The 20,598-nt window shown below is 48.3% G+C and overlaps 1 protein-coding gene across 1 annotated transcript in view; it reads right to left on the reverse strand.

Moving 5' to 3' along the window:
• RETREG1 (reticulophagy regulator 1) overlaps positions 1-20,598 on the reverse strand; it is a 149,524-nt gene that overhangs the window by 85,337 nt on the left and 43,589 nt on the right. The window contains exons 2-3 of the mRNA XM_075540882.1: positions 14,822-14,928; positions 5,091-5,121 (exon numbers count right to left, since the gene is read on the reverse strand). Of these exons, the coding sequence (XP_075396997.1) occupies positions 5,091-5,121; positions 14,822-14,928 (138 nt within the window). The remainder of the gene's footprint in view (positions 1-5,090; positions 5,122-14,821; positions 14,929-20,598) is intronic.

Genomic DNA, 20,598 nt, shown 5'->3' on the forward strand with positions numbered 1-20,598 from the left:
CCACTGCGTCAACCCATTGCACAGAGAAGCGGTTCTCAACCTGTGGGTCGTGACCCCTTGGGGGGTAGGGGGCGTTTAACGACCCTTTCACAGGGGTCGCCCGATTCATAACAGTTGCAAAATGACAGTGATGAAATAGCAACAAAAATTAATTTATGGTTGGGGTGGGGGGGTCACCATAACATGAGGAACTGTTGTTAAAGTGTCGTGGCAGTAGGAAGGGTGAGAACCACCGCCATAGGGGTCTTCCACTTGACCAAGCATGACATCCTCTCCCGGGGCCTGGGTGCTCCTGAAAACACGTCCACAAGTACAACTATCCGTGAGAGCCCTCAACTCAGCCCATCGGGGCTTTGTAGAGATAGCAGGGACATGCACATGCCTCTGTCTCAGCTCCTCCTGACCAAGCCGTGACGACTTCACAGGGTTGGGGCCTACACCAGGTCCCCCGACCCTTCCCCCTCAGTCCCTGGAATGGATATTATTACATTTCAATGCACCCAAACCAGTTGATGCCGCGCCGATGTCAGACTAAAATTGTGCTCCACAGGTTTTCAAAGGCTGGATTTTCCTTCCTTCTTTCTTATTTTAAATTAAGAGATCATTTTATTGGGGCCTCTTACAACTCTTATAACTATCCATCAATCATATCAAGTATATTTGTCCATATATTGCCATCATTCTTTTCTAGACATTTACTTTCTATTGAGCCCTTGGTATCAGCTCCTCTTTTCTCCCTCCCCACCCACCCACCCTTGTGACCCCTTGATAAATTATAAATTTTTATTATTTTCATATCTTACACCAACCACTGTCTTCCTTCTCCCATGGTTTCCCCCTGGGGGGGGTGGTTTGGTGTCCATCATTGTGATCGGTTCCCCCTTCCTCCTCTCCTCTCCCCACACCCCCACCCTTCTGGTATCACTTTTCCCATTCTTGTTCCTGGATTCCATGTGTCAAGAGCTCCTCTCTCTAATCTATATCTGTTCACATGCTTTGTAGAACTCGATTACCAGGGCTTCCTTCCAAGGCTGCAGGGTAGAATCCCATTTCCTTAATGAGTTAGCAGCCAAGTCCTGAAAGCCTGGGTCCCACCCAGTCACTCCCAATTGGATAGATTACTAGGTGATTGGCAGGGGGGGGAGGGTGTAGAGTGACTGGCACCCTTTTAAAAGGTTGTTTCCATTATCCATCCAGACTCCTCTTAGCCCTCCCCCCAAAGGAGTGCTCAGAGTATTATAAATCTTTAAGATGGCACAGAACGCAGGGCCGCTCGCTCAATCCAGAGCGGAGCCCAGTAGCTCAAGTGTGAGCAACGTGAGTGCCCACATCTGGTCGCGGGTCTTGTGCTCCCAGGTGGCCACCATTCACACAGCTACCCCTGCACAGTCTCACACGCCATTCCAGCACCTTCGCGTGGCCTCCTGGAAAGGAAGGGAGGCCCCTGAACCCCGCCTTCTGGAAACCCTAGAGATTAAGTATGTTGGAAATGTGTGTTTTTAAACCCACTCACTTACACTGCTAACTCTCTTTCTCCAACCAGAGCTCTGGAAGAAAGCTCCGCCTTCTTCAATGCAGGCCCGGGAGCTTGCAGCCCAGCATGACAGAGGGGCGCAGGAGTAGAACCCAGGCCCTGCCTGGCAGGCTGCATCATTGCAGGGCGTTCTGCTCCAGTCCTGACTCCGCCCTCAACAGCCTTCAATGGGGACCTAGGTGCAGAAGCCGGAGTAGCAATTTTGTACCCAAAGCGGTACATTGTTTTGCATAAAATTTGTTGTTTTATATTGTAGGCCTGTAATTCTTAAGAAATTACTCATTTTAATCTCTCTAGGAGACATTCCAGGTGTGATAAACTTCTGTCAGCTTACCCCAAGCCACCCTCAGGGTTAGCACCAGGGAGGTAGGAAAACTCATTTGTTCTGGAAACCTTCACCTTAACAATAAGAAACTTAAAATAAAATGCTGGAAAAGGAAAGAAGAATCTCTTTTCAAACAGGTCACAGTGCAAATTATTTTTTTAATTGCTGAAACAATATCTTTATTATTGATTGATAAGATATCATAAATTTATGCTTCCAATTATATCAATTTCTTAGCTAAGTACAAACTTGTCCATCTTTAAAAGACACACACACAAAAACTTAAGCAACACTCCTTACCTCTCCTACTTAAACAACGATTGGGTCAGAACGACATTTGCTACTTAGTGCATATTTTAAATTCACCATTTACTTCGTATTCTCTTCCTTGCCCTACCCTTCAGCACTGATAAAACTTGGGTGGTAATTTTTCCAACGTGCTACAAGTTAAGACTATAGGAATTACACATTTCAAAGCTATAGAATCCAAACTCAGGGGCTTCAAAGGGTTCGTGTGAAACTGGAATGGGAGGATAATGGAATTTTTCCCCACAGATGTTTTCAAGCCCCTTGTCTATAGGAAATGTCTTTCCTCATGGATATCTTGAGTGGTTTCCAGCTGCAATGTTCCCCAGCCCCTCTACAGGGAGCCCTCGGGGTGTAGGGCATTTCTGGGGGCTTTCCACCTAAACAGGACAGGCAGCCTCGGCTTTCTCTGGGGGAGCAAGTGATGCGTTCAAACCGCTGACCTTGTGGTTACAGTTCAATGGGCACCGCACATCCAGCCATCAGGGTCCTTGATCTCACTTCATTTAAGCCACTTCCCCTGAAAGCTGACAGCGTAGGAAACCGAGGCAAACAAGAGAGTAAACAGCAAAGCCCCAAACACATTCTGGCAAATCCTAAAACAACATGCCATTTCCCTAGCGCTCTAGAAAGGGCTAGCTGGAGTTTTCTTCCGTTTTCTCCTCCGAGAAGGAAACGTTCCTGAACAAACGAGAACCATCAAGAGTGCACACACACACATCGCAAAGCTTCAGATCTCCGGCCAGAGAAAACAACGTGAGCCAATGGCTCCAGGAGCCCAGCCCCACCTTCCCTGGGTCAGGCCCTGCCGGGCCACCCTTCATGCCCCCTGCAGAGCAGAGCTGCCTGGCACCCGGTTTCTCTCAAAGGCTCCCTTTCCTGCAGGTCACTCAGGCCACTTCCTGTCCGTGATCAGGGTCAGACCTGAAGTCGCTTCAAAGAGCACCTTTCAGGTTACATTCACCACCATAAAAGTTACCCAAGCTTCTCAAATAAATGGAAGGAAAATGTGAGCCACAAAAAGTGCTTTCACGCCTGAGATGGGTCTTATTTCCCTGAATGCGGCTTTTAAAAGGACCAAGGGGGCTTCGAAAGATTTGAAGTGCAGGGCAGGGGGTTTGGGGGGCAGGGGGTTTGGGGGACACGGGGACTGAGGAGTCGGGGAGAGAAACAATGGCGCTGAATTCACCTCTCTTCTTAAGATGACTGAACTATTCAAATGTATGGCGTGTGAATTAAATGCCAATAAATCTTTAAATAAATGTATATTAAAGCTCACGGCAAAATAAAATGAGAAAGGAATGGCATTTATTTCACAAACTTTTTTTCTTAATACTTATTCTTTTATTAAAAGATCATTTTATTGGGGGCTCTTACAACAATCCATACATCAATTGTATCAGGCACATATGTTGCATCATTATTTTCTAAACCTTTACTTTCTATTGAGCCCTGTTATCAGCTCCTCTTTTGTCCCTCCCACCTACCCTCATGACCCCTTGATAAATTATAATTATTATTATTTTCATATCTTACACCATCCGCTGTCTCCCTCCCCCATACTTTCCCCCTTGGGGGGGGGGAGCTGGTGGTGATGTGTCAATCATAGTTATCAGTCCCCTCTTCCTCCCCACCCCTCGTTCTCCCTACCCTCCTGGAATCACTACTCCCATTCCTCTTCCTGGATTCTGTGTGTTGTGAGCTCTGATCTCCTATCTGTACCCATGACCACCGTGAAAGGCAGCAGGACTGAGGTCATGATAGTGGGGTTTGAGGAAGCCTCAAGGAACCAGAGGAATATTCCATAAACTTTCTGAAGCTCCCCCCTATTCATCATATGACTGCCAGCCTCTCCGGGGGGTCTGGAACTTACATTATTGGGATAAGTATATAATTGTTAATGACACTGTTTTGTCCTTTTTTTGAAGTATTCATTTCATGGTGGCCACTTTGATATAAATCAAGGATCCTGACCATCTAAATAATATCAAGAGATGTTTAGGGCAGATTAACACTTTTTAAAAGTCCCAGTAAAATATTGCAGGGGTACGAATTGGTTGCACGTTAGGCTATGATCCACAAGGTCCAAAGTTCAAAACCACCAAGGCTCCACAGGAGAAACACAGAGCTTTCTCCTCCTGCAAAGAGTTACAGTGTCAGAAACTCACGGGGACAGTTCTACCCTGTCCAACAGGGTTGCTGTTTGTCGCCATCAACTTAATGGCAAGGAGTTTGGTTCTTGCTTGTTTTTTATGAACTCTCAAATTTCCTTTATTGTTCCTGCTTCTCTGGTGAACAGAGATTCATTCTCCTCATAAACTGCCCCATCCTGTTATTATTAATATTATTATTATCTCATTTGGAAATAGCAGCCTGACTTGGAGCGATGCCGATGGAAGTGTTGTTCAGGTTTTCCCTGGCCTGACATGAAGTCAAGATCAATCATAACTGCACGGCCCTGCCCTGCCGATGCGCCTCTTCCACCTCCTCCTCTGTGCTCCCCACCCCCCACACCCAAAGCCCAATGCATTTACAGCTCAGCCAACCCTCCCAGGAGGGTCCAGAACAGCCTGTGACTTCAGCACTGCCCGCTTCTCTTACTCTGCCAGCCATGTGGGTGCCCAAAACTGAAATCCGACAGGAAACCTCAAGAGGAGATGCCTTCCTCCCTTCACTTCCACATCGACACACACAAATGCATGCGGAGCCCATTGAACAGGGACAACCATTTCTTAGAACAAAGCTCTGGTGTATGCTCGTCCTCAACCTGATCGTATGCTTCTTTATCTTCTCTCTCTCTTTGACCACTATTGGACTTGGCGCCTGTCACTAAAAGATGATTTCATAGACGCATCTCAGTGGCCCACTCAGTTTCCTCCCCACCTTGCCTTCCATTAGCACAGCAAGGGAAAGACCGCTCCCTACCTTTCGCTGAGGCTTCTCCATAACTGTGCACCTGCAACAAGAAGAAGGGAAATGGGAAAGTTAACAGAGGTACTTTTCTTCTCAGGCATGTTTCAATTTAGAGATATGCCCAGCAATTTAAGAAGAGTTGGATTGCTTTAACTATTTAGACATTTAGAATTTATCTAATGAGACAGTGTGAGTCCAGTACCTGGCTAATTCGGGAAATCAGTCAACATGTATTTATTGAGATTCTATCACATATAAAATACTTGGGGTGGTTTCTCATAAGAACAAGCAGGGTCAACACTGCCTAGATTTCAACAATGGGTTATTTACCCAAAAGCACACATAGCAAAAGGCAAAACGGAATTAAAAGGGAGCTCATAAGTCTTCAAAAACTTCTGTTCATCAAAAGACTTTACAAAAAAGTGAAAGCACAGGCTACCCAGGGAGACAATGTCTTTGGAAACCACAGATCTGGTGTGATACTTAGGTTTATTGTGCCAACTAGGCCTCCATAGGAACATGTGGGCAGAGTTTAATCAGGTGGCAGCTTGACTGGAGGGCAACTGAGATAAATACTTTCTGTGGATGGCATCCCTCTCTCTTCCTCCCTGGTGATTGGACCAGCGTGCTGCTGCTTGAGCTAGTTCTTTGTGTCAATCATGTGCTGCACTACCTGTGGGCTGAGCCAACCTATGGATCCTGTTGGTAGAGCTTGAGGCTCCTTTGAGACATGCGTCCCTTCACTGCGGGTGTGTTCATTGCTTGAGTTCCAGATCCCATCGGGGCCTGATTCTCTATGCTCCCAAGTTGCTGCACCACCCTGCTGTCTGCTGACTGCAGGACCACTCCGTTTGTCTTGCCTGAGGAAAGACTCTGCTGTCTGCTTCCTTGACCTTGGACTGGCAGCCTGCATGAGTTGAAGGACCTTCAGTATATAAGCTATTCCATGGAAGTGAGTTGAACTGCGTCCTCTGTACTGCTGTGTGGGCTAATTAGCTATTATATGCCTTCTCGCAGTATAAACCTATCCTTTCATATATATAATCATAAATGCCCTGGTTTTGTTTCTCTAGAGGACCCTGCCTAACACATCTGGTAAAATTTTAACATTTAAAATATATATATTTACAAAGGTCACAGCTTACCAACGAAAAAGCCAAACAACTCAATCATAAAATAGGCAATGGAGTTGAAAGGGCATTTCACAAAATAGGGCATTCATGTGACCACAAAATACAGGAAGAGATGTCGTGAGTCCTCAGAGAAATGGCAAATCAAAACCACACAGAGATACTACACTACACTCCCATCCGGATGGGATGGCCAAGGCAAAAACAAAACAAAGGGAAAAGCACCAATGTTGGTGAGGGCGCTGGCGAGTGGGAACAGGTATCCAGTGCTGGTGGGATGTGAAATGGCACAGGTGCTTAGAAAAGACAGCGGTTCTCCCCAAAATGAAAACGAGAACCCCACAGGAGCCAGCAGCTCCACTCCTAGACAGGTACCCCAAAGACTTGAGAATTGGGCCTGAGAAGAGACTTGTGCAGCGGTGTACTTTACAGCACCATTCTCAGTAGCCCATAGTGGAAACAGCCTAACTACCCATTGTGTTAGTCTGGGTACTTTAGAGAAACAAATCCACAGACACTCAAGTAGAAGAGAGAGTGTTATATAAAGGGTAAGTGCACATCAAGAAAACATCCCAACCCAGTGCTGCCCAAGCCCACAAGTCCAACATTAACCCATATGTCTGACACCAATCCACAAAGTCCTCCTCCATCTCACAAAACATACACCATGACAACTATTGCAGGAGGAAAGCCAAGTCAGTGGACGTTTAAGCATCTCAGCGCTGGCAGGGGTCTCCACAGGCTGCTCTAGCACCCCGGGCTGCATCGGGGTAGGTCCATGCAACTTCACCTTGGGGATATTTTGCAGGAAGTGAGCCTTGCCAACTGAAGCAGGGAACTGGCTAAGGCAGCTGCACCCTGGTCTGACGATCACAAAGCAAGAGTCCAAGAACTAGAAAGGCGAGGCTCACTGAGCCATTTATCCCTCCGCCCTTCAATTAACCCCACATGTATTTATCGGCCAGGTTGGCACATCTGTCAACAGGTGAGTGGATAAACCAAACGAGGTTCATCCACACAATAGAATACGACTCAGTCCATAGGAGAAATGGTGTGTTGACACAAGCTACAGTATGTTACACATAGAGCGTAAGTGTAAATCAAGTCCATCATGAGAGAATAAATATTGTATGAACACACATATAAAAGTTAAGGCATATAAAAGTAAAACTTACATTTAACAAAAGACATATTTTTGTCCAAACAATCACGGCAACCGTAGCCAGCACCAATGCTCCTGTTACTGACTTACTGCCTCCATTTCTTGTATTAAAAAAAGAAAAGAAAAAGCTCAACCAATCTGTCCACGGCATGCCTAGATGTTTATGAAGACCACAGCAGACAGAGTGGCTGCTGAGACTGCCTTTCTACCACAAAACACCTAATGGCATCTGGTCGGGAGCTGGGGGCTGGGGCATGGTTTCTTCTCAGTGTGTTGGCCTTATGACATATTTGGTACTCTGCTCTACCTACTACTTTGCAGTGTGGTGGTGCCTTGGATCTTAGAAGCTTCCAAGCAGCCACCCAAAGCCAAAAAAAAAAATGTGTCTCTATTTGCCTGGAGCGACAAATTCTCCTATGAAATCTTTGATCTAAATATTCAGTCATCACAGCCAAGTGCCACCCAGTTTTGATCTTACAGCAAAGCAGAGAGTTGCCAAAGAGGCAGCTGGCTGCACATTCCATCTCCTCCTCCTCCTGACTCTCCTTTCTCTGTTGCCAGGAGAAGCCTTACTTTTTAGCAGCCTTGTCTTTCCTGTTACTTATCTGCTACCTGAAGCTTTTTGGAATTAGGTGTCATATTAAAGCAAATAAACAATCCAAAAGAATCTAAGCCCTCGGCATGTGAAATCCAGGGTAGGTGACTCTCCAGAGACAATAACTGGATCCGTGATGACTGGAGGTCATGCAGGGGAGGGTGGGGTGAATAGGGAGCTAACAAGAATGAAGAAAAGCTTCTAAAATTGTGGCGATGGTTGCACCAGTCTTCTCAACATGATGGAACGACTGGACTGTAAGATAGCTGAATTATAAGCCGATAAAATTGATCAAAGGACTCATGAGCATGATGAGATCGCAGTTAAAGTTGGAGAGTTGGATTCGGTTGACAATTCACCTTGTTACATACAAAGGTCCTCTGACAACATGGAAGTAAAAGGGGAGGAAGCGTAACAGTGGGGTACTTGTTCCGTTTATTGTCGGAGATTGGGGAACAGTGTATGGTTGATGGGTAAGAGAAGAAGGAACTTTAGAATGGTACTCCCAGAATTGCTGAAATAACCTGCTTATGTCATGCCTACAGTCAGACCTAAGGAAGGAAGGGGCGTTAGGACAACGACGGGCCACGGGACAGTGGCAGCAGCGAGAGGCTACATAGGACAAGAGTCAAGCTGAGAGCATAGAGCCCATTCAACTGCACTGAGAACGGATACACCTGGGGTAGATCTTGAAGACAGAGAACTTCCAACAACTCAAGGTCAAAGAGGAGGCCATGTCCGTAGGTGACCCAAACCAACTCAGTAGACAAGTCATTACGGTAGAAGCCGAAATTACGAAGAAGCAAAGAACGTAGAAATGAATGTAGTAGGTAGGCCAAGATCCAATCTGGAGAATCAAAGGAGCTTCTAAAAGTTTATGGCGAAATCTATTATCTTTCAAACCCATTTTTCCATGAACTTTTGGAAACCCCCTTACAGGAGACAACCCGGGAGGGCCATGAAGACTTATGTGAATCGTGTTGATTTTGCAGGAGGACAGGTGTAACGAGATAATGGTGGAAAATGCCCTCGCTACAGAAGTGATGTGAAGATCAGGCTCCCATAAACTACAGGTGCAGAGGAAGCGAACTAATCTCTGCTGAGGCTCTCCGAGGGAGCCTGGAGCAAGGGGGCACGTGGCACGTTCCATGGCGATGAGAGAGAAGGAGAGGGGGTGAAGGGAAAGCACGGATGCAGGAGCTGTTGACCACACCAAAGAAGAGTGGCCCCAGGCCGGGAGGAAGGAGTCAACTCAGGCCAGCAGGAACCTGAGAGACACGACAACAGGAAGGATGTGAGAGAAATCCATCACTGCTGGAAGGCCCTTCTGCCGGAGCTCACAACACAGACAGATGGGCTCCCTTGTGTTTCACAAGACGGGACAGGAGCCCCCTGCCCGTCACTGTCCAAAAGCAGAGCATTCCGATGAGGTGGTTCATCAGCCAACGTGGCTTAAGTGATGTCATAATTACCACTCCTTGATATGGGGAATTCTGAGTATTCCCAGACCCAAACTGTATTGCTGTGAGAGACACCGAGTCAGTTCCGACCCACAGCGACCTTATGCGCAACAGAAAAATCCCTCCTCGACCTGAGCCAGCCTCACAATTGTCCCCACGCTTGAGCCCATTATTGCAGCCACTGTGTCCATCTGTCTTGTTGCCCATCTGTCCTGTCTAGGGCCTTCCTCTTTTTCGCTGACCCTCCACTTGATCAAGCATGAAGTCCTTCTCCAGGAACTGGCCCCTTCCGGCAGCATGTCCAAAAGATGTGAGACAAAATCTCGCCATCCTTGTCTCTAAGGCGCATCGGGCCTTACTTCTTCCCAGAGAGGTGAGTTTGTCCTTCCGGCAGTCCATGGTATTTTCAATACTCTTCCCCAGCACCAGAAGTGAAGCACACCATCCCCAAGGATAAGCGACCAACTCATAATACACAACACACACAACCTGGAAGAACACTAAGCGACACAGAAGAGTACACAGCAATGGCTGGTCAATGCTGAGTGTCGTTCCTGAGGAAGGGGCTTGGGGGGCGGGGGGGACTCTCGTCGCTCAGGGTGCCCACCGCCTCCTGATAGCTTGCTGCAAAACGAACGTGGGCAGCTGGTCTCACTTGGCACCTTTCATAAAGAGCGAAAATTCACTCTGGATTTCTTTCCATTAGCAAACACACATACTCAGGTAGGTCTTTCAGGAAAGCAAAGGGGCATAAAACCAAACGTTCACAAAGTGAGGGATCCCTGTTTTCACTTTTCCTCCCATTAAAGGGAGTCCCTGGGAGGACAGGGTACAGGACAGTTCATTTTACGTGTTAATTTGCATGCTACGGGGCCCTGTCCCCTGGGCTTCAACATCGGAACAACTGTGAGGATGGTCCAGGATGGGGCAATGTTTGTTCGGCTGCACACGGGGCACTAGGAGCCTAACCGACTCCACAGCACCTAGCCGCCGTTTGGCAGACACAAGCCAAGACGCTGTCATGGATGCATTCTGTTGAAGTGATTAACACTGACAGCTAACGTTGGATAGCTCTTGGGAATGCGGGTGGGCCTTACCAATCAGTGGTATCTACCAAAGCACACTGAGGATTCTGAGAGGAAGATTCTGCCTCGATACTGTAACAGAAATATCCGGAGGCCGTTTCCGGCCCACTTGACCTATGGATTTGGAACTTGCCGGTCCCAGAGTGGTGTCAGCTAATTCCTTAAAATAAATCCCTCATCTCCAGTCCACTCACCCTTCCTCTACCTCCTCCCCCTCTTCTTCTACCCCTCTTTCCCCCCTCACATGTTTTATTTGTCTCACATAATTTGGACATGTTCTCAGAGAGGCCAATTCCTGGCTATGTCCTCTCTCCCTTCCTCTCCCTCTTTCCCTCTGTTCCACTGTCTCTTGTTGCTTTTCCTGAAGAACACTGATTCATCTAAAGCATAATTAAATTGTTCACAATAGATGTTGCACAGCATTAGCCAAAGAAACTGAAGGATGTGGGGAAGTCGGGAGAGGTGGAGGATGGCGGAGCCGCCCGTGGGCCTTGCTGTGGTGGCGATCCTTTCATTGATGTTGCTATAAAGCCAGGAATCAAATGAGTGGCTGGCAGTTCTGACGGAAGCCATGAGACTACTGGGACTGCGTCTGGATCTCACTTGCCCCAAGTCTATGCCTTCCAGAACCCAACTGATCCCAGCGATGCCCTGGGCTGAACGGCCTGCCAAGTCAGGGTCCCTGACAACTCGTCCTGAGACTCCAATGGACCTTTGTCCTGAGAGACTCTGAGAGAGGAGGCCAAGGCGGGCAGCGGTGTCTCCTCAGAGTCACAGGAGACCGGGGCATGCTGCCTGCCTGAATCTGCTTTCCTCTCAAGAGAGAGAGAGGGGGGCTGTTTCCAGAGCACTGTGGTCTAGGGACAACTCTGAGAAGGGGGGTGGGGGGTGACGGGAGGGGGTGGGAAGGTACCTTTGGGCAGAACGTTGGGGGTGGGGTCGGGTGGGGTGTAAGCCCCCACAGGAAGCCCAGTGCCATCACAGAATCACAGAAGGGGATGCTGTGCATACTGGCTGATGACCAAACACACCCACGCGGTGGGCAATGCTGTGTCTGTGGTGCGCATGGTACACAGTGACTGGGCATGCCTCACTCTGCTCTGCAGTAGAAGGATTCCCAATAACATCCAGTTGATGTTGACTCACAGCAACCTTATAGGACAGGATAGACCTGCCCCTTCCCAGACTGGAACTGTTCACGGGACTAGAAAGTTCTGTCTTTCCCCAGAAGGGCCACGGGTAATTTCAAACTGCTGACCTTATGGACCACCGATCAGCTCTTAACTGCTACGCCACCAGGGCTCCTTAGTAGAAGGATAGGCTTTCTTAAATCTAGAATTACCTGGCTCGTGCAAATGGTTCGACTCACTCTTACTAACAGGAAGGTTGAGGGCTCGAATGCCATCCAGGGGGGAATCAGAAGACAGGTCTGGTGATCTGCTTCTGAGAGGTCGCAGACGTGAACCAAGACACACCTCTACTCTGCCACACACCGAGTCGTAGCCACGGGCGTTTGCCACACACACGGGCGCCTGGCTTTGGTCTAGTCTCCACTATCACAGGACAACAAGGGTCCGACTGCACTAGGGTGAAGAATGTTGTTTTTGTTAGGTGCTATTGAGCGCACACCCGAGCAAAGCACTGCCCAGGCCGGCGCCATCCCCACAATTGTCCCCGTGCCTGAGCCCACACTGAAGCCACTGCGTCCGTCCAGCTCATCGAGGGCCTTCCTCATTTGGGTGGCCCTTCCCCAGGGCCCCTCACATATGCTTACAATGGAACAAAATAGAGAGAGAGAAACGGAAAAGGGAAATTAAGGATGGTAGGGGGCTGGGGAGGTTAGAACTTATCGTCATGTGCCTTGATTCTGAAATGCAGAGTAGAGGGAAGGAGAGAAAGACCAAGAGAAGTTAGGAGGATGGGGCAATGAGAAGTGGGCAGCATGGGAAGAGGAGAATGTGTGTGTGTGTGTGTGTGTGTGTGTGTGTGTGTGCGCCCGCGCGCGCGCCTTCCCAGAACACTACAATGAAGGAAGGACCTTCACACTCTGACACACCGCTGTGTCAAACTATCTTTACCATTGACCTCCACCCATCTACTCCACCAAATTAGTTTCCTGACATCAAGTTTCCCAGAAGGGCTTTCTGTCCATATACCAAAAACTCTTCCCAAAATAGAGAAGAGGCACCTCTAAGCACAGGAAAGCTTGACTGCGGTGCATACAGTCACTGTGGCCCCCACAACATCTTAACTGCCTTATATACTCGCATGTAAGCCGACCCGAATATCAGCTGAGGCACCTAATTTTACCACAAAAACTCCATTAAAATGTGCCCAAAGACTCAGTTTATACACGAGTACATACGGTACATTAAAATATAACAATGTCTCACTTTTAAATTTACCATTTAAAATTCGTTTTTCAGCATCATCAACTCACTTTGTAAAACGATATTAAGCCGCTGCAGTCTCAACAACCCCGAAGGACAGCCCTGCACTCCGTCCTATCCGGTCTCTATGAGCGGGAATTTACTCAAAGGCAGCAGGTGTGTGGAGGAGGGTAAGCCCTGAATTCACTTTCTTCAGTGAGGCCAAGGGCATCTGCATGTAAGCTAGTCTGTCTTCTAATGGATAGCTGCTAAGCTGATAACCCACAGGTCCGTGGGAGAAAGACATGGCCGTCTGCTCCCATAAAGATGGACGGCCCTAGGAACCCTAGGAGGCGGTCTGCTCTGTGCTGTGGGTGCAGCTGGAATTGCTGAACAACGTACGCGGGTTGTTCCTCGGGAGTCGGAATGGACGCAACGGCAGTGGGGTTTGTCCGTTGCTAATGGCTCGGTTTCATCACGTAGCACGTACATGCGAGGGACCTTGCCAGGAGAGGGCAGTCCCGGGAGGAGGACATCGTGCTTGGTAAAGCAGAAGGCCCTCTGTGAGATGGAGGGACACAGGGGCGGCGACAGTGGGCTCACATGTAAGAACTGTGAGGATGGCACTGGACAGGGAGCGCATCATTGTGTTGTGCGTGGGGCCACGATGGGTCAGCACCACCTGGATGGTACCTAACGACGACGACATCCTCACAGCAGCCTACGTAAAGACCAAAATGAGATCCCACAGAACAGTGCCCAGAATGAAAAAAAAATAGCATGTAAATCTTTTGCTCAGAAGCAGCGGCTCAGATTGGGACATTAATTAGTAGGTGTTATTGAGTCAGCTCTACCTCAGAGTGACCACATGTAGACCCAAGCAAACTGGTACCCAGTCTTGTGCATCCACACACAGGTTGTTACGAATAAGCCCACTGTTGTAGGCACTGTGTCTCTCCATCTCCTTGAGGGCCGCCCTCGTCTCCAATAGCACCCCACTTTACTAAGCATGATGCCCTTCTCCAGCGACTGGTCTCTGAACTACATTATGACATCGAGCAGAACCAAGCCGATGCCCATGTAACTGAGGGAATGAGATGGAGGCCTCATCTGAGGTGCTCTCGCCACGCCAGGGAGGAGACTCCATCTCCACGGAAAGCCACAGCTAACTGTCATCAGGCAGGAGTCAGGCATGCCTCTGCCCTCCATCTTTCTTTAATGAGACACCACCTGTTCCTGCCACGGCACCACCTCTCTGCTGGGTTAACAATGCAGTGCGACTCACAGACGATACTCGGGATTATGAGGGTTACTAGAGAAATTAAAAGATTACAAGTCAGGCTCAGTCAACAGTAAGGACACAGCCATTGGTCCCTAACACCACCTCTCCTCAGCCAGCAACCGAGCCTTTCTCAGGAGCCTCCGTCTCTCAGTCAGAGTCCCCTGGCCTAGGCTGCTATAGGCCAGGAAGCCAGCCGGCTGTGCTGCTTCACAGTCTCATGGTCTTGGCAGTGCTCGTCTGCTCTGTCTCATGGGCTCTCTGCCTCGGCTTCTGGTGCCCTGGATCTCAGCCTCTGCCACTTCGGGATCTTGAATGTGATCCACAAGTGGCTCCTCTTCCAGGAGAAGGCCCCACAATTCCTTCTCTGTTCTTACTTCTGCGATGAGTGTGGCAGTTAAATCTGACCAATCTCCTATTTTAGGTTTTTCACACACCCTGTTTGCATGGTGCCACCCAATCCTTTGGTGGGAGCAGGAGGGGCCTGGCTCGAAGAGCCCGTGAGAACTTTCACTTCAGCACGGTCACTAATCATTTGGCTGCTTCCGATTTCTTCCGAATTGGTTCATGTGGCCGCACAGACACGAGTCATTCAGAGCCCTGCAAATGAAATACCACTAAACAAACAAACAAACAAACAAAAAAACTGGTGCATTTTCTTACCTCTTATTCTCGACAAAACCATCTCCTTGATGATTTGCATAATAACACGCCCAAGGATCATGACTGAGATCAGGTGATATACTCTCCACGGGGTCAACGCCAGGAACCTGCAGGGACAAAGACATACCGGGCACTATTTCAGTCTTGCCTTTTCTTTTTCCCTTACAAAATAAATTAAAAGGATTTTGGTACCTGCAACAAGAGCAAATGGACGTTTGATTGATAATGACTTCCTGTTGGAATTCCCCCTGGGGTGACCGTGTCGTGTGAAAGCGATCTGAAAAGCATCAGTCGTGGACTCAAAATGTCCATCTGTCCCCATGTGCCCTTGTGCAGGGCCTTGGGCTCTAAGTGAGGCAGAGGAGCGGCTCTCTTGGGAACAGGCCGAATATCACCTGCAGAGTCAGGCTCCCCATCAAATCGAGGGAGGACACGGCTGACCTGATGGGAGTCGGGACGGGCCAGAGAGGCAGAATTGCCCTCTTTCTTGGGCTTGGTTTGGTGTGATGCCATATCACCCCTCAGACACTACCCACCCCCACTGCCAACTCTCTCAGCAACTGCCGCTGTTAAGGATGCACCTCGGGTGTCGATGGGGTGGCCAGCCTGTTGTTGGGGCGCTGGCTGCTGTCCCATTGGTATTTCAAATACCAGCAGGGACGTTCATGATGGATAGGTTTCAGCAGAACATTCAGGCGAAAACAGATGAGGAATAAAGATCTGGCAGTCTCCTTCCAAAATTTCCAAACATGTTTCAAATGTTCTGCCATCAGGTTGATTCTGACTCACAGGGGCCTTCTAGGAGAGGATAGAACTGTCCCCACTGAGTTCCCGAGGCTTTAACTCTATAAGGGAGTCGAAAGCCTCGTCTTTCTCCTGAGGATCAGCTGATGGTTTTGAACTGCTGACCTTGTAATTAACAGCCCAATGCGTAACCACTATTCCACCAGGCTCCACAAGTTAGCCAAGGAAAATCGATGGATCACAATAGCAGACTGCCTTGATAGTGCTAGAAGATGCATCCGGGAATCATCTGGCTTTTCACTGTCCTGCTGTAAGACATCTCTAGCTAAAAGCAGTCCGGACTCCTGTTTTATATCACACTGAGTCCGTTTGTCCTTTGTCTCTTAGATGCCCGGTACTTAAAGTGAAGTACCCACCCTGATCTTGTGTAGTTATGAGGAAACCAGATGTATATAGCTCTCCAGGAAACAGGCTCTTCACCCGTACCCCCTATAAATTGATGTTCCTTCCTACAGGGGCCTAATTTCACACACAGTCAAGAATATGTGTGCCTCTATAAGCACCCGCTGTGTGGTGTGTATTGTTCTTGTGGAGCGATTGTCAATAGTTGGCACTAGGGTGTACTCGCCTGCCAGACACTTCCTTTGACATGTCCTCCCCAAAGAACTCCGGGTAGCTCAGATTCACACTCTGCCCAATCTACTGTACATGTTCCTGGTGGCGGCTTGCACGTCTCATGACTATCCTATACCTCTGTTCATCAGCGGGCTCTCTTTTATTCCAACACGGGAGATGAGCCCGGTGCCCAATCACTTCTGTCTTATTTATTTTTCCTTAATCGCACATTCCGATCCTCAAGACCCTTCCGACTGTGGGGCTGGCCAACACACACAAGCTGCCAGTGGATTCTGATGGAACCACAGTGGTTCAGTGGGGTAAGCATTGGGCTGTGAATCAACAGGTCAGTGATTCAAATCTACCAACTGCTCCTCAGGGGAAAGAGGGCACGGTAAAGTTTTAAAGTCACGGAATCCAGGTATAGGTTCTCTAAGGGTTAAAGATGACTTACCAACAGGTTTTCTTTTTCTAACCATTAACTCATTCAAAAAAATAATTTAGTAAGTATGTGTTCTTTGACACTAGTTACAAGCCCCAGCAGGGGAGAGGGAGGAGATGAGAATCCATGACAACTCCCTTCAAGGGCCTTACTGTTGAGTTACACAGCCGCCCCTGGGCCAGGCGAACAAAGTCTAAGGAGATGGGATCTAGGTGTGGTACAGAGCATCCACCCAATACATAGAGGCCAACGGACGGAACCATTCACTACGCCCACACCCGAGAGGCAGTGGGCAAGTGGCATTTGAACGTGGCCGAGGACGGATGCCGCTCAGAGGAAAATAGAGGGTGTCCCAAACGGAGGCTCACTGTGAAGTAGCGATCAGGGCAGGCTGGGGGGAGGGGTTTGTGGAAAGCAGACCAGAATGGAGTCGTAACAAGCACAGGTTGACCAGAGTAAAGGAAACCTTCACCTAGGGGCACACCTTGGTAAATGTGACTACGTATGTGTGCACAGAGTGAAGCATCTACATGCACTTACGTGGTCACAGATACTTCTCAGACACAGGCGAACACACTACGAGAATGGTTTTCTGGGATTGGAGGCTTAGGACTTTCGTCCCAGGGGGCATTCGGGGAACTGGCATCGAAAAATCATATTCTGCCTCTCTGCCAGGTGTGGGAAGTCTGGGGTCTTCACGGCTTTGGAGCAGCCATCTAAGATGCTACCATTGGTTTCTGCTCCTCAAAAGCAAAAGAGAAATGAGGAAACCACAGAATCAAAGAAACTGGTCCAGCCATTGTCTCAAATACCCTGAGGCCAGAGGAACTAGATGGTGCCCAGTGACCCTAATTGATGGCCGCTGAGAGAATAGGAGGAAACGCAGAATGGAGCTCAAATGGTTCAAACGTCCAGACTTACTGCACCAGGTGAGACCAGAGGAGCCCCCGAAGCCCACAGGCCTGAACCTTGAACCAAAACCACCCCCTGAGGTCCCCTTGTGGTGAAATAACAGAGAGGCACGTAAAGTCATCATCCGTGAATATGGTCCGCCATTGGAAAAGCATCTATCTGAGACCAAAAGATCACCAACACCTCTAAGGCACAGATAAGGTGATGGGTGGGGGGAGGGGACAGCAGGGTAATGGAAGTACTGGGAAAGGAACCAGGATGCAATTCAAGAAAATACTGACGCGTGGTTAAAAAAAATGTAACCGATGTCGCTGAACAATCTGTGTCGAAATTGTCAAATGGAGGCCCAATTCACTGTGGAACTGTCTGTGAAAATGTGAGAGTTCTTTAAAAGCAACAGCAGTTGGAGTTTGAAAAGAGCACGATGTGCCCGGGCCGTGCTGGGGAGCCTGGGGAGGCCGAGCAGAGGAGACGGGTAGGGAGAGAGTGGGGCCGGTACCAAGAGAAGCAAGTGAGGAGAAGGCCAAGGAGCAGGCCGTGGCAGGCTTCCAATGACGTGCGAGGGCATTGACCTTTATGCTATAGGCCAGAGAGAAAGACTACAGGCACAGCATACTCACTGCCATCCAGCGACCCTATAGAACAGGGTAGAACGGTCCCTGCGAGTCTCTGAGACTGCAACTCTGTGGGAGTAGAAAGCCTTGTCTTTCTTTAGGGCTCTATAATTCTATGCCTCCCCCCACCCAGGCTTGCAAAGGTATAAAACAGGCAAATAAAACAGCAGTTGATTTAGGAAGACACCTGAGGCCCTATAAGAAGTATGAAGTGAGGAGTCAGAAAGGTATGTGACATATTCCATAGAAGAATCCTGGCCAAAAGGGGAGAAGTGCAGAACAGAATTTCACATTCCCATTGACTCCAGACTGGATCCAGTCTGCACGAAACCCCTGAAACCATTTCCCTGAGCTAAACTTTAAACTTGAAGGCAAAAATATCCTCTGACCTTTTCTTAAAATTCAACCAGAGTTTAGCTTAATCACTAGGCATTGTACTCTTAGGAACTAGCTATATGGAAGCCAGTGGACAACACCTAGAGAGTTTGCCAGGAAGCGAAGTCAGCGAGTGTATGCTCAGGAAGGCAGAAGGACTCAGAACGGCTGTGCAAGTCCCAGACGCTAACTGAGGTCACTGAGTTACACAGGTGAGAATCGTTGGAGAGCTGTTTCACTGCATCCATTCTCCACAACAAAAAATAGAATCAATTATTTTTTTAAAAAACAGACCAACAAAAACATTTCAGAGTCTAGGAATAAACTCATACACCTATGGTCAAATAATTTTTGACAAGTGTGCTGACAGTCTCTTCAACAAATTCAGAAAACTGGATCTCCCTGTAGGAAAGGGTGAACTTGGACCCACACCTCATACTATATTAACAAATGAACATAAAATAGTCAATGGCCTAAATATTAAACATTTTTTAAAGCCTTATTGCTATCAAGTCAATACTGACTCATAAGCAACCCTAGAAGACAAGGTAGAACTCCCTCTGTGGGTTTCTGAGACTATCACTGTTCACAGGAGTAGAAAGCCCCATCTTTCTCCCATGGAGTAGCTGGTGGTTTCGAACTTTCAACCTTTCAGATCACAGCCTAACACGTTACCACTATACTACCAGGAGTCCTTACAAGAGATGAAACCTTGAAACTCTTAGACCTCATCACTGTGATCTCAGGACCTAGTCTTTGACAGCGGAGTCTTAGAAAGGACATGAAAAAAGTCCAAACAACAAAAGACAAAATAGATAAATCAGACCTCAGCAAACTTCAAAACGTTGGGGTGTCAAATGACTTTATCAAGAAAGTTCAGAGATGGCCCACAGAGCGGGCAGCAGGGTGGGGGCTCAGGACAGATGGTAACCATAACTCTGAGAAGGGTCTAACATCGAGGATATATAAAGAACTCCCACGACTCAAAAACACCACCAGTTGCATTACTTTCCAAAGGAGGTATACGAATGATCAATAAACACACGAGGAAAAACGCTCAGCATCTCTGGTCGTTACGGAAAAGCAAAGAAAAGCACACAAGGCGCCGCTAAAAGGGTCTCATGGGAAAATAGCAACGCCGTGGCAGGGACGAGAAGAAACGAGAACCCTCCTCCACCACTGGTGGGAATGAAAATGACACGGCCACTTTAGGAAACCTGCTGGAAGCTACTCAAGCGTCCACAAGTTACGTGTAGCTACCATATGCACTGCCATTGGCTCGATTCCAACTCAGCTCGTTAGGACACGGTAGAGCTGCTCCTATGGGTTCCTGAGACTGTAATCTTTACGGGAGCAGAAAGCTCCATCTTTCCGCTCTGGACAGCTGGTGGTTTTGAACTGCTGACCCAACATGTAATCACTATGCCACCCAGGCCCTAGAGTTGCCACATGCCCCAGAAATTCCACTGCTAAACCCCAAAAGATTTAGAAGTAGGAACCCAAACAGATCGTTGGACACTGATACCCACTGCAGCCCCATTTACCATAGCCAGCAATACAAGTGTCCATCACAGATGACTGATGAACAAAACGGGGCCCATCCATAGCACAGAAAATGTCTCAGCCATAGTGAGAAATATAGTCCTGGCACCTACTACGTGAATGGACTTTGAAGACAAGCTACATGAAATAAACTAAAAAACCCTAACTCACTGCCATCGAGTCAATTCCGACTCCTAGCTACACTAGAAGACGCCCCAGAACTGCCCCCGGGGGTTCCCCAGGCTGTTTGGGGACAGAAAGCCTCTTCTTTCTCCCTCAGAGTGGCTGACGGGTTCAAACTGCTGACCTTGCTGGTAGCAGCCCAACATGTAACCCACCACGCCATTGAGGCTCTCTTACATGAAATAAGTCTCTCATAAACGGACAACTACGCACGGACCCACTTACAGGAAATATAAGGAGTCCTGGTGAGGCAGTGGTTATGCGTTGGGCTGCTAATGGCTTTATCTGCGGTCAAACTCCAGGAGAAAGACGAGGCATTCTACTCCTCGGAAACTCACGGGGCAGGTCTA

Source organism: Tenrec ecaudatus, chromosome 2 (genome assembly GCF_050624435.1).
Source record: "Tenrec ecaudatus isolate mTenEca1 chromosome 2, mTenEca1.hap1, whole genome shotgun sequence".
Taxonomy (NCBI): domain Eukaryota; kingdom Metazoa; phylum Chordata; class Mammalia; order Afrosoricida; family Tenrecidae; genus Tenrec; species Tenrec ecaudatus.